Source organism: Penicillium antarcticum (assembly GCF_028974205.1).
Source record: "Penicillium antarcticum strain IBT 31339 chromosome Unknown utg000009l_segment0_segment0, whole genome shotgun sequence".
Taxonomy (NCBI): domain Eukaryota; kingdom Fungi; phylum Ascomycota; class Eurotiomycetes; order Eurotiales; family Aspergillaceae; genus Penicillium; species Penicillium antarcticum.
Genome location: NW_026695307.1, coordinates 7,059,465 through 7,073,999, shown reverse-complemented (window position 1 = coordinate 7,073,999; position 14,535 = coordinate 7,059,465). Strand labels below are relative to the sequence as shown.

The following is a 14,535-nucleotide window of genomic DNA, read 5'->3' as shown; positions in this document are numbered from 1 at the left end:
CCCTAAGCCCTAAGCCCTAAGCCCTAAGCCCTAAGCCCTAAGCCCTAAGCCCTAAGCCTTGATTGCTATCACTACTACAACCCTTACCTCTTATACCGCTAGTCCTTAGCCTTCCACTACGATAACCCTCACCCTCTATACTATGATTTCTATATCTATCATACTCTCTCGTTAAATCCTATATACGCCTTTTCCAAATATCCTACACTAAACCTACCCTCTAAACCACTAAACCTTACCCTCTATACTACTAATCCTCACCCTCTACACCACTAGCCCTCACCCTCTACACTACTAACCTTACCCTTTATACTTATAACCCTTATCCTCTAAACCACTGATCCTTACCTTCTACACTCCTAACCCTCACCCTTTTACTACTACTTATACTCACTACTAAATTCTAACAGCCGTTACCCTTTATTACTTTTTTGACCTATTTATAATAACTCTCACCCTCTTCCGTTTACTACCCTATTACTACTTCTTATATAGCTACTATACTCTCTCTTTTATACCTTATAGCCGTCACTAGTTCTTTACTAATATTACTCCTCTCTGATTGCTGTCACTCCTTATATCTATCTCTTATTCTAATCCTCTACTTCTGCTACTTCTTTTTGATTGCCGTTACGCATTATATATATCTCGTATTCCAATCCACTACTACAACCCTTACCTTTTATACCGCTAACCCTTACCTCTATACCGTTGACCCTTACTCTCGAAACCACTGATCCTTACCCTCTACACTCCTAACCCTCACCCTCCACCACTAGCCCTTACCCTCCACCACTAGCCCTCACCCTCTACACTCCTAACCCTCACCCTTTTACTACTACTTATGCGCTTTTTCTAAACCTCTTATACTCACTACTAAATATTAACAGCCGTCACACTTTATTGCTTTTTTGACCTATTTATAATAACCCTTACCCTTACCCCTTGACTACTAACCCTCTCCTTTTGATTACGAACCCTTACCCCTTGACTACAAACCCTCACCCTTGACTACAAACCCTCACCCCTTGACTACAAACCCTCACCCCTTAACTACAAACCCTCACCCTCTACACTACTAATCGCTACTAATTGTTATCTCTTCTATAATAGTTCCTTATTCTTACTACTTATTTCTAATAGCCGGTACTATTTATATATATCTCATATTCTAGTCCTCTACTTCTACTACTTAATCCTAATAACTATCACTATATATATCTCGGATTCCAATCCTCTAATACTACTCCTCTCTAATTGCTATCACTATATATATCTCGTATCCCAATCCTCTAATACTACTCCTTTCTAATTGCTATCACTATATATATCTCGTATCCCAATCCTCTAATACTACTCCTTTCTAATTGCTATCACTATATATATATCTCTGATTCTAAGCCTATATATCTACTACTACTACCGTCCCTTTGCTATATTCCAATCCTCTAAACTATACCCTCTCGCCACGCTCGATCCACTGCTTTCGAACCCAAATATACTCGTGTACTAATTTCACCGTGTCTCCGTCATGCCGTGACCCCAAAAACCGTACAAGCCCATTCTCGTCATCGATATAAACCCCCTGCGTACGTAACCGGCGTGCCCATGCTTCCTTGATCTCCTCACTTCCCTCGCCGTACACCATAACAGCCAGCCCCGATAACAATAACCCCCGATAAACGCAATGCCCCTGGCTCCCTGGATTGATAAAACGGCTGCAAATCGTCTGCGGCATTCCACACCCGTAACAGCCACTAAATGCGGCAAATTTGATCTGCCGGCGTACCCGAATCCACCAGTTCTTGGCTGAATCCTGACTAGTTCGGGGCTAGATCCCACACTCGTACAAATCATGCCGGTCATCGAGTCCACGCTGCGTACAAAACCAGCATCGTTCATGCCATAACTAGGCCTACTATTGCAAAAACTCTAGTTCACTAGCAATGTCTTGATGGGCTTCCTGGTATACGACTCGGGCCGCCTGTCTCTCTCGGTCCTGGCGCTGGAAACGTTCAATAGCTTGTGTTGGCACGTAAGTTGACGCTGGCTGTATTGCTGCTGGCTGTATTGCTGCTGGCTGTATTGCTGCTGGCTGTATTGCTGCTGGCTGAATTGACTGCGTTGCCGCTGGCTGTATTGCTGTTGGCTGAATTAACTGTATTGCCGCTGGCTGAATTGACTGTATTGCCGTTGGCTGAATTGGCTGAATTGGCTGTATTGACGCTGGCTGAATTGACTGCGTTGCCACTAGCTGAATTGACTGCACTAGCTGACGGCGTATCACTGGCTAACGGCGTATCACTGGCTCAATACTCCGGCGATATATCGGACTAACGGATCCGACCTAGGATCGAAATCCAATAGATTCGCTATCACTTCGCTGGCCACTCGCTTCCGAATCGGCTGGAAACTGGCTCAGTTCTTCGACACCCTGACCTCTCTCCACGGAGCTATACTGGACGTCTTCCATGGGCTCCGTACATAATGCTTGCACGGGGGTCTCCGCTGACTGATTCAAAACATGGGACAAAACCATGGGATCCGATGCTGGAAATGGCCCATTCCTGTCACTCTCACGTTCACTGGCCATTTCACTGGCCATTTCACTGGCCATTTCACTAGCTATCTCACTAGCCGTTTCGCTCATCACTTCTTCATTGACTTGCCAGTTCTGATCACACTGATCACACTGCTGCTCCGTAGTATCACAATACTGCCGTACGTGGCCATCCAAATACTCATCCAATATCACCCGTCGGCAACATCCTTGATATATATATCGGTTCAGTCGGTCTTGCTCGACATCCGCCTTCACTGGGTCTTCGTGAATGGGATCCCACGTTGGCCGTTCAAACCCGTCGGGTTGGATGATAATGGCCTCACTACGTAGCCCGTCTCGGCCAGCCCGTCCGCTTTCTTGCGCGTAATCCAATAAACTCCGGGGAAGTCCAATGTGAATGATACTCCGAATATTGGGGATATCCACGCCCATTCCTAGCGCACTAGTCGCCACTACTACCCCCGTAGCATTGGCCTGAAAACGGGCAAGTACGCCCTTGCGGTCTAACGTGCGGCTGTGATATGCTTCACTGTTAATCAGCTGGGCCAGTTGCTCCACCGTCTTGGTGGTCGGCCCGTAAATCACAACTCGGCCTGTCTGCACACGCGCGCGCGTGATACGGTCTCTGATAAAGCTGGTCACGTCGGGGCTCTCGATCCAATCGTAGCTATTACGATATCGATTCGACAGCGTGGGCTGCCAGATCCGATATGCCACGTTTGTCCGATTCGTCCGCGCTCGAAACATATGGGCCTTCTCTCGCGTCGTCCGTAATCGCTGTAAAAGCTGATCCTCCGCGGTCGGTGGCAGCGTAGCGGTCAAGTATATCATCTGAGCCTGAGCCACGATTAAACGGCCTAGCTGGGCCATGGCGGGCCGGAAATTGGCCTGATCATTGAGCACCACGTGGCATTCGTCTATCACGATCCGATCAAGCCGATGGCCGAGACGCTGTCGATTCAAAAACGTCATAAAATCCTCTGTAATGGCCGATTCGGGTGTCACGAGTACGATGGATGCCTGATCGGCCGGCCGACGGCTCTCCCACTCTACGCACGAGATGCCGAGTCGCTGGCACCGCTGGACCATGTCTCCGCGTAATGCAATTAGCGGCACGACCACCACCGTCACCCCACGGGGGCTGATCCACGCGGGTAGCATGAATAGCAAGCTTTTGCCACCCCCTGTTGGTATCACTGCCACTACCGGACTCTGGCCCTGCTGAATAGCTTCTAACGCCGGTGCTTGCACCCCCGAAGCCGCACCGCGCGATTCCCCATCATTCGTTGCATTTCGGGCTCTATAGCCGCCTGGGTTAGTTGCCATCGACGTTCTATACGGCCCATTTCGGCTTCTTTTTGCCACGGCGAAAACTGGCCCAGTCCTAATGCGCTCTCGGCACCCCCGTCATCCGTGGACACAAACCCTAAAAACCGATGCCAATCGGTGCTGCTAAGCCGAAACATCTCTCGCCGGTGGGCCGTCGTACCGGGCTGTTCGGTGATCCCACGGCCGTAAATCATGCCGGCCACGTGGGATGAATGGGCCGCTTGTAGATCGGCAATATGGCCCATCCATTGCTCCGCATTCATGCTCTCTTCGTCATCCTCTTGGGATGCCTCCGCTCGTACGTCCTGACGCGTGTTGTTCGGGAATACGCTAGATGGCCGCATAAACCGACGGCTAATGCCAATAGCAATATCACGATACGCGTTCAAATTGATGGCGTGCCCGTTGAGTCCAATGGTGGTTTCACGCTTTAGCACTTCACGGAGTCGTTCGGATGACCAATCCCGGCCAGTACTGGGGTCGGGGGACCATAAAAACGCCTGTCTCTGATGACTGATTGGAATTAGCATCGAAACGTGATATAACGGATCAGTGGCCAGTGGCCTAATAAACTCAGTATATATAATGGAAACCCAGTAATTCCGATATATAACGGATCCGTGGCCAGTTGCCCAATAAATCCGGTATATATAATGGAAACCCAGCAATTCCGATATATAACGGATCCGTGGCCAATGGACCACATGACTTACACTTCAATTTCGGAATGGCCCATCCTCCGCACCTTCTCTACGTACGCCTCCAATCTCTCGACAAACGGCAGTACTAGCCACAAATACCAGACCACTAATTCACCGACTTCTCGGGGTAAATACCGATGAATCACCTTGGTGTCATTCGATGCGTAAAACCCTTTGTGATACTGCGTCACAAATGCCACTAGCCCATCCTCGATGAAAATATTGCGATGGCCGCCGCTATTCGTATTATAATGTCGAATACTTAGTAGCTCTGGGGCACGTGCTGGCTGGCCCCCACTGATATGAACGGCAATAGCAAGCTTCTCCCGAAAATGGGCCACCCGTTGAAGATACACGTCAATCGCCGTCATTCGTAGCCGGCCTATATTGCTTTCAATAAAACGATGCCGTAGCGGTCCGTTTCGCACCTGATTCATCATCCATTCACTGCTAGCCACGGGCCACGGCGTACGGGTGTTATTCAAAAAACTCTATCCCTGGGCCGTCTCTGTGGGATCATCGCAGATATCCTGCCACGGAATCGCGGGAACTAACCTAGTCTCCGTGCTCAATAATAGCTCGTCACGGAGTATTTGCCGTGTCGAACTAATCAGCCCGTGGACGAAACCCCGGAAGTCCCCCATGGAAAAGTTGTATTGCTGATACAATAGCTAGTCTTGATTCATCCAGCCAACGTGGCCAGTTGTCGTGCTGTTATAATGGATCTTCAAGCCGTAAGTACGGAGATCTAACAGCTATTGCATCGGGCTATTCGTTCCACGGACCATAAATTGACTGACCATCTCAGCCACCCACTCACGAAATGACCGCTGGCCCTGCTGAGCCTGGCTGAATTGGACAAAATGGGATGACTGGGTCGATACTAGAACTGGGCTAGTCTCGAAATTGTAAAAGTCATCGTTGGATATCGGCGTCGGCGGCGTCAAAAATGCGAATTCAGGTGAATCTAGTGGACTTTCGGTATCCCATTCGCCCGCCATTTGATGCTCCGTAAGCTGAGACAGCATTGCCTCCGCTGTCGGATCTAGCTTTAACGCCTTATAGACCACCATAAACCGTGCGATCTTAATAAGCTTCGATAAAATGGGTGGATAGCTCTGCGCGGTACGCCAGCTAGCCTCGCCCTGACCAAGCACTGCCGTGGCACAAATCAGCGCACTTTCGTAGTCTTCTACCTTGGTCCGATGGTTCAGAAGCTCAATACAAAAGTCTAGACACGCGGTGTTAATGGGCGCTAGTTGAAACGGCGAGTTGCTATTGATGCGTCGATTCGCTATTGATTCGCTGGCGATTCGCTGACTATTATCATCTAAACCGGCCCTGTCGGAACTAGCACTGACTAGACTGGCTGGACTAGCTGGCGCGCTGAATCCTGGCTGGGCTAGTTTCCAAAGCGAATTCCACGCTAAACGCTGGCGTTTCGAAAACCGGTAATACGGACTAGCCCATTCGTGCGACGCCTGCGTACGTACGAAAAACATCAAGATTTGCTGCCATGGGATCGTATGTCTCTCGATATTCTCGGCATCTATGTACGCTTGCAATGGCTGATGCGGCAATCGGTCCCGCTCCGTACGGACGGCCTCGGTGCGAATGGAATGGCTAGTTTTCGTACAAATCAACTGGCTGATTCGGGCTACTGTAGCCATTGAATCCCAAATAGCGGAAGCAGCTAATTCGGTCGAATCGGCCGATTCGGTATCGGGTGCCATAACGCTGTCTCGCAAGTCTTGGGGGTCGATTCCACGTAGATACACGGCCCACTGGGTCCGTCGAAGCCATGGATTCGCGTCGTCACGCTGACTAGCCTCGATCAACTGGGGCTGTTCTTGTTTTTCGATGAATGCTTGTTCGATCTGATCCAAAACCTGATCACTGAGTACGGTCGGTGCCGATTCGGCCTCGGGGACTACCTCTGCTCCGACTATACGTACGCGGATATAATAAGACCCTGGCCCCTAGGCAAACGCGCGCTGGCATTGGACCGTAAGCGTAAACTGCTGAATCTGCTGCTCGGCGGCCGATGGCCCTGGCGGCTTTCTACCACCGCCATAGTTGATAGGTGCAGTCTAGCTATGTTGATCACGCCAGTGCTAGCGTATAGTCTTAACGGTTCGTCCGATAAACTGGCAAGCTAGGTCTTTTCTACACCAAAGACCGTCGGAGTAAACTGGTAGATTGGGGATTGGCTCGTCTATAATAGCGGGAACGTCCCACTCGATATATTGCTGAATACTGGGCCATTGCTATATCTAAGTGTAGATACTCTGTGCATTTGCGCTGTTTAAACGATGGTGTGATCCCCGGAGGTGTTGGGTAATAAACTGCGGCCTAACTACGACCTTGCATTTCTTACAAATGATGACTAGGGCAGTCGAAGGCTGGTGAAATATTTCGAGTTCCATGTTTAGTACTCGCAGAGATATTGTACGTAGATAGAATAGGTGAAATCGTGAAGACTGATCATCTGTATAAAGCCCCTGAATCACTGAATGGTCCGGTGTAAGATACGAATATAGCGTAATCTATTTAGTAGTGGCCGCCATACTTAAGGCTAATACAGTGCTTACGGTATTGACACCCGTCGGTCGCACCCCATCAAAATAATTTCCAATTCTTTGCCAACCAACCACACCCTATCTAGCGGTCCAATCGGGCTGTAATTCAAATGGGGGGTACTTTAGATACTATATTAGAACTGAGCAAATTCTGAGACTGATCGGTTCAAGCTTGGCAGCGGCAGTCGGGGGGTAAGCCTGGTTCACCTGCAGTGGGGGGTCGGGCCCACTTTTCCTGCCATAGTTAAGAAATAACCCACACCTGCAGGGTGCCCCGACTGCCCCCCCCCGTGGGATAGGGTCTAGGGTTTAGTTTTGACCACGAAATTCAAATAGGTTTAGTGTATGCTTATATCAGCGCATTGGCCTCAAATATGATCAGATTCAAACGACCATAACTCTATGAATATTCAAGTTATCGAAATAAACGTTGAATATTCGGAATGCCACGGTAATTCTCTATACGCACAATATATATTTTAACTCTTTTAAAGCATGGTTGCGCCAAGTCGTGGTCATGATTTCGTATATGGTATAATACTAAAGCTATACTAAATAATCACAAAATTATAGTCGGAATATATCAAAAATAATAAATACTTGGTTGGTTTAGATACTCGCTGAAACACCTTTAAATTACCGTATTCTATCATAATAACTCAGCGATTTATCCATCATTATTATGAAAATAATGTATAGATAGGAAATTTTTTTAGTCCTATGGGAGTCCCACGGGAATTCCCATGGCGGGACCAAATTTTTTTTTTACTCCCATGGGAGTGGGTCCACGGGACTAGACCTCTGTAGGAATTCCCATGGGACTAGATTTTCGCTGGTCCCATGGGAAATGTCAAGGTCTATCCGCACATACCAGAAGTGGCCATTCGATATATCGTCATCGTCATCGGACCGGCAAGTCTCCTTGGAATCCGTAGTAATCTTTGTGACGGCTAACGGATCATTGAGCGAAACATGAAGGGGTCACTAGATTGTGGGTCCACTTTAAGCTTCCAATCTCCACCACTAGCGCGCAGAGGGCAACCGCCACGCTTAAACCACCGTAGACATAAGCATGGCGCCTGCGTAAATCCGATAACTCCAAAACCCACGTACTAACAGTCGTGAGACTTCCGCAAAACCCATCCATGATCCCTTGTAGGACCTGGCAACCGATTAAGTTTCCTCCGCCGAGGCTGGACGCACTGATGGAGGCATGTTGAAGTGAGTATGCCATGCCCAACACCATGGTGCCGCCAACATTGACCACAAAGGTTCCCAGTGGAAAAGACGCAACTCGGCCGTTAAGTTTCAGTGAGATGAAGAAACGCGCTAGGCAGCCGACTGGGGCAAATACTAAAGAGAAGAGGACCGGACCCCGCCAGAGTTCCGCGCTCCACAACGCGCTCTTATTCGAATACTGCGGCAACAATAGCACGAGACATATGACTGCGACCCAGGAGAAACATGCCAGCACAACAACAACGGGATCCAAGAATTTGCGTAGCCAGTGTTGGGATAGGCTAGGGGTCCAGGCACTAAGACCTATCGCAATGTGGGCCCCAAGAATAAGTCCAGCTAAAGATAGCCCGATTTCGGTCAAGAGAATAGCAACTAACGCCATGAAACTGAAACCGCCATTGGGAGCTCCTGTTCCGACCGGGGCGGAAGCAAACAAAGAAATATCGGCATAAGAGCCCACAGGAACGGGCAGATTGTTGGCGAGTGCTAAAAACACGTCACGCATGAAAGTAGAAAAAGATGTGAGGCTACCGCAGAATCCGGTGGTCAACCCAATATAGAGCGGAATGGTCTTCTTGTGTGCCATCAGATGTGCCGCCCGACGCGCGCCGTCTTGTCTCTCCGACTCCGGAATTCTGGCCTCAATTTCTTCAAAGTAAAATAGCCCCTGATCCTCACTCAGAAAGCCCATGACGAGGCTGCCCCCTACATTGGCCCAAAGAACACTTGTGTTCACGGGGGCCCCAGGATAAAACGTTAGGCATTCAATGGCTACTCGTAGGAGTGTGCCAATAAAGGAGAAAACAACAAGGTAGCAGACAATGTGCGAAGACCTTGAGACCTTGGAAAACAGCCGTTTGCTTGGCCATTTTTCTGCCTCCTGATGCGATTCGGTTTCCGCTCCCAAGTGCGGCAGTTGGTCATTGCGGTCGCCTTGAGAGTGTTGCTTTTCCAGATATCCTTCCTGTCGAACTGAGTTCTCCGACGGGTCGTAGACAGGGGGCGGTGCAGCGACTTCGTCTAAATTGCGATCAAAGTCCGGAAGATGCGCTCCGCGTGGATTCGGCGTCTCTGTAATGGGCGATAGAGTGGAACCAGAATCATTGTCTTGCGGGCGGCTTTGCTCATGGCATTGTGCGTGCATGGGAGGTGACATTGTATAAAAGGGCAAAACAAAAATGTTCCCCGAACATCAGATGCAATGCGACCGCAATGGATCAAAAGTATTTCGAGTGACACGGAGAGGTCGGCTCGTTCCTAAAATGACAAAAATGTCTAATTTTCCCGGGCGGTTCGGACGGTTCGGACGGCCCGGTCAAGTCCGCAAGGATGCAAGTGTGCTGGTGGGTGAAACTTTCAAACTTAGACCCATTTCTACAGTTTAAGCTGTTGCCCACGACCAGCAACCCGGAGAGCTGAATTACAAAGGTGCTTCAATTCAGGCTTTATTCCTCCCTTGCCAACACGACTCATGCTTGACGTAACTCGTTACCGTCATGATTACATAAGCTAGTCGGCTGACCCGCGTCCCGGCCCACGTATAATCGCCACCTCCGCCTGCATCAGTAGTCAGGCACAAAGGAAGTGCATTTCTTGGACCTAATCCTCGCGTCTGCGGATGTCAATCAAGATGAAACGCCAACGTGTGGGGATTGCTTGTGATAAATGCCGCGAGCTGAAAGCCAAGGTTTGACCATTAATTCTCCCTCTCGCTTGTGGAAGATCTAATCGTTCTTGTGGGTGGTCGCAGTGTGACGGGCGACAGCCAGTATGCTGCCGGTGTGAAGGGTACGGTTTCAATTGCACTTGGTCAACAAGGAGAAGAGCATACCGGCCCGGCCCAAGCGGTACGGACGGCTTTTGTACTGAAAACCTAGAGTGTCGTACTTCTACACTCCGGGCACATCCCCCGTCGATGACCTTCTTACCAGCATACACAAGGGCGGTAGATTCGTACGAAACACTTATTCAGGAGATTCGGACCAATCTGGATGGCGCTCATCAGGACTTCTTGGACCAGAGCCTTGAAGAAATTCGTCACATCATGCCGCAAGACGCAAATAGGGAGCAGCTTACCACTCCAAACTCCGAAGACATTCCCCAGCGTGGTACGGCAGCGGTGTCTTCGCCCACATATGTCGGCAAAGCAAGCGACATCCACTTCATTCACAGTATACGTCAATGCGTGCAAGGCCGCGAGCAGTTCGCTGGAGAAGACGCCTTGGCTCAAAATTACAGCGAAACCCATGTCTCGGAAAGCTTGGCGGCGTTGAAGCACCCACTATTGTTTCCTTCGCCGGCGGAGGCAGACCAGTTTCTGGAAGTGTATTTGTCGACGATCCACATTGCATACCCGTTCATATCCAAGTCAGGTTTGCTGGAAGCATTCCGGCGTTTCCAAGCTAAGGATGTTCATAAGCCCGAGTTCAGGCCATGGCTCGCAATGTTCAGTAAGCCCCGAAGTTCCATAGACTTTTTTACAATCCCGCCACAAGCAGGAAGTAGCCCGTTCCTCACGTTGACCTTCCTTAGATTTTGTATTTGCGATCGGGTCATATTACACGTCTTTCCCACAAGGGAAAAACTCTAGTACCCGCGACCACTATCGATACTATGACCAGGGCCTCTACTATTCACGAGAACTGAACGCGGATTGTTCGCTGATGAATATCTGGGTTTTGCTAGTACAGTGTTTCTTTTTGCTCGCCGTTTGTCACACCGACCGGTAAGTTCGCCTTCCCTTTCTTGTGTTACTTGCGAACTGCGTGAGATGCTGAGGTCCGCTGCAGATGCTGGAATACGTTGGGGTTCGCTATTCGGATGGGGCAGAGTATCGGACTTCACGTGGAATCTTCTACAGGCTGTAAATCCGAGATGGATCGCGCTAATTGGCGAAGAACGTGGTATTCTATGTATGTTTTGGACCGATTGCTAGCTCTCCAACTAGGACGACCGATGGCGATCCACGAGGCCGATTTTCACGTGGAACTGCCTTCTGCGATCGATGAAGCCCCATGGGGTTCTCTTGGCAACGAGGGGCCTATTGCAACCAGGCCTTCAGAGCGTGGGTGCATGATGGAATATTTTTTGGAAGTAATACGGTTCTCGCACATTGTCGGTCTAGTCATAAGAGGGCTATATCAGCCCTCACAGGTTGACTTATCTCCGGATATAATGCTACATAGCGCCTCTGGTCTTGATCGGCGATTGAACGAATGGAAGGATAGTCTGCCACGTAACTTGCGGTTCGATCTGGGACACACTTTTGAGAAATCAATCTCATTCAAACGCCAGGTGGGTGCCTCTTCGCATTAAATGCATTGCTGTCCTGGCAAATTGCCACGTTTACTAAAAAGATGAAATAGCGCAATATGCTCGCGGTGAAATTTCATCATTTGCGTGCACTCGTTCACCGGCCTTTCCTGTGTCTTCCCCTCCTGCAGATGAACAATCAGTCTTTTATGAATTTGCTTGTTCAGGACAAGGACCGGATTGCTGAAGCAGAAGTGAACTGCATTCATGAAGCCCAACAGACCGCTCGCCTGCTTCACAACGTAGTAGACGAGCAGAGCTTGGTTCATGATTTTCCATGGTGGCAAATGATCTCCTGCTTGATTTGCGCCAGCTCCATCCTGTTTGTCGCGGAAAGTTTCTGCAGCAGTAACAGCTCTTTTGGTCACAGGAGCTCGGCTCGGAGTATGCGGGAAGATGCAGAAACATGTCTCAAAGTATTCAAAGCTCTCAGCGTGAACTCTGCTGCGGCGCACAAGGCAGCCAATATGTTGGAAGGTCTTTCACAAATTCGTCGGTCAAACGAAGAAGGTGAGCTTTGGTTTGTTATGTTTCTCTATTATACATTTTATACGACTGACTCGCTGACTTTTGCGAAATTTTCCAGCGGGCTCAGCAAATACCCCGTCTGTTTTGCAGCCTGCCTCATGTTTGCCCAGCAACGAATTGGCACATCCCAACCCCCACCTTCCGGTGGAATTGGCCCCGTTCTTCCCATCACCTCAACTACCGGCCGACATCCCATCCTTATGCGAGTGGCCAAGCGAGATTTCAAACGCCATGGAGTGGTCGGTTCGATTTCTGGATTACCCTCACTTTACGCAACCTGGGCCCCCCGTCTCGACGGAATGAATAAATGCACTTGGCGCCGAACGTACAATTCATGTTTTTAAAGTGGAACATATTCACTGGCGTCTGGAGCTTTTGGTACTTACTGTATATTCTCTCATGTTCTCAAGTTCCATGAGGCGAGTTGAGGTGATGCGGATGTCGACGACTTGGTCATTGACTACGACTGAATTTACTCAACTTGCAATTCAAACCATACACATTCAGGAACAGCCTTGCCATGTGTCAACGGGCGGTGACAAAGTGGACAAGCAAAATGAAAAGTGGAATGCCACCATTCTAAACAACCTTTGTGGAATACAGGCGAGCACCACAAGTCATACAGGGACTCGATCGGGGCCGAAAAAGAAACTTGCACGAAAACAAGTGCCAAGGAGTCAAAAGTTTTGCTGCGAGACATACGTCCTACAAGCTGACACGTCTAGGCGCTTCTATGGATCTATCATGACCACGCGAGAGTGCTTTTGCCGGTGACTTCGCGGCGTGCTTGCTCTAAGGTGACGGTTGAATGCAGCGTAGTAAAGGGAATTACAATCGAGATGAACAATCCCAGACAGGCAAAATAGACACGCAGAGGCATGAGCATTGAATGCAGAAGATTCATAACTCGGCAGCCTTCTAGCTGGGTGGGAAGAGTATGGTAAAACGGTCTATAGTTCCGGCGCAGCCTGTAGGGAGAATGCAAAGTTATGTTCGTCAATTGATTACATAAGATGACTTGATATTGGTAAGCCCGCTCTATAAAGTCGGCCCTGTGATTATGGACAAGCCGCGTGTGATTTACATTCACAATTCGGTACAGGTGCCTTAAGCTCAGTGATCCCTAAAAAGACCATGTATACATCATGTTCCCTTCAATATGAGGTGGACTTGACGCAGATGCCTGTCTATGAAGGGATCTCATATCTGGTGAGTCGACAATCAACATCGATATACGTCTCATAGAGCTATGTTTATACATCCACAGACCCGGTCTATTATTTTCCGGAGTCTGCATCATCTGCTTGGAGGCACTGGGACAGACTTTCCCATACCGGCAACTTCCATGCAAACATCTTTTCCACCGGCCGTGCATTGACGACTGGGTCTGCAATCGAGATACAAGGTGTCCTCTTTGCTGCCGAACATTTCGTCACCTGCATCAAGCTCGTAGTGAAATAAACCTAGTGATCCCGCCAAATTTTTCATCGAATCTCGTGGGAAGGTTCAATTCTTTGAGAGATTGTTGCAAGAAGAAAACTCATGGATAGACTAAGGTAGCGACGCCCGTGCAACCGTTGTAGCAGACTTGCGATGAGCGTCCATTCTGAAGAGATAGTTATGAGTGTATGTTAGTGATGACTAAACATCACTAAAAATATGACCACATCGAATTGTATATTGACTTGGTCGTCACAGTGGAGCCCTGAGCCCGGCTTTACTGCATAAGTTACAGATTGGACTCACACTATGAGCTAAGTATACTGTATACTGGGTTCAAATTGGGTGGCCGTCGTGGAAAATATCTAGAATCTCCAACATCGTATGCACCACTGCCCTAGAGGGATTTTGTCCAAGGGCAAATTCTTCATAGCAAGCGCTATCTTACAGGTGCTCAATACAGGCTGAACGAGACAGTCCTTCGATTCTGATATCAAAGTTACTCCACTGGAGTTACTGGCCCGCGGAGGGTGAGGCAATTTTGATGGCATTGTGATATTATCATCACCACATCAGTCAATGGGCGTGAAATATCGACCCAGCATCATGGCTATCGATGTCTTCAATATCCCCGCTACATGGAGCGAGGTCAACTAGCCGGGATACTCGAGCCCAAAGGTTGATTTCACTGTCATGACATTTCTTCCAACGGGATGACTTGGCGAGTGAAAATACAACTTCCCCTCCCTACAGGAGAGCATAGGTGACCTGCTCAGCACTAAGTAACTTGCTGGCTGTGGCCGACCCACTTTTTGCTGAGCACCTCAGGTGAACAGCATTCTGC

The 14,535-nt window shown here is 49.0% G+C and overlaps 4 protein-coding genes across 4 annotated transcripts; 3 read left to right on the top strand and 1 right to left on the bottom strand.

The window, feature by feature from the left end:
• Window positions 1-8,130: 8,130 nt before the first annotated feature.
• On the bottom strand, window positions 8,131-9,555 carry N7508_011033 (FluC/FEX family fluoride channel; the record flags this gene model as incomplete). The annotated part of the gene is made up of 1 exon (XM_058469093.1): window positions 8,131-9,555. One exon carries the CDS (start codon window positions 9,553-9,555, stop codon window positions 8,131-8,133), a length of 1,425 nt encoding a protein of 474 aa, XP_058316939.1.
• A 771-nt stretch (window positions 9,556-10,326) lies between these two features.
• On the top strand, window positions 10,327-11,726 carry N7508_011032 (fungal specific transcription factor domain-containing protein; the record flags this gene model as incomplete). Its single annotated transcript, XM_058469092.1, has 3 exons — window positions 10,327-10,861; window positions 10,944-11,136; window positions 11,201-11,726. 3 exons carry the CDS (start codon window positions 10,327-10,329, stop codon window positions 11,724-11,726), a joined length of 1,254 nt encoding a protein of 417 aa, XP_058316938.1.
• Window positions 11,727-11,872: 146 nt separating this feature from the next.
• Window positions 11,873-12,554, top strand: N7508_011031 (uncharacterized protein; the record flags this gene model as incomplete). The annotated part of the gene is made up of 2 exons (XM_058469091.1): window positions 11,873-12,233; window positions 12,310-12,554. 2 exons carry the CDS (start codon window positions 11,873-11,875, stop codon window positions 12,552-12,554), a joined length of 606 nt encoding a protein of 201 aa, XP_058316937.1.
• A 799-nt stretch (window positions 12,555-13,353) lies between these two features.
• Window positions 13,354-13,712, top strand: N7508_011030 (uncharacterized protein; the record flags this gene model as incomplete). Its single annotated transcript, XM_058469090.1, has 2 exons — window positions 13,354-13,460; window positions 13,497-13,712. The coding sequence occupies exons 1-2, from the start codon at window positions 13,386-13,388 to the stop codon at window positions 13,710-13,712; spliced, it is 291 nt and encodes a 96-aa protein (XP_058316936.1). The 5' UTR covers window positions 13,354-13,385.
• Window positions 13,713-14,535: the final 823 nt, after the last annotated feature.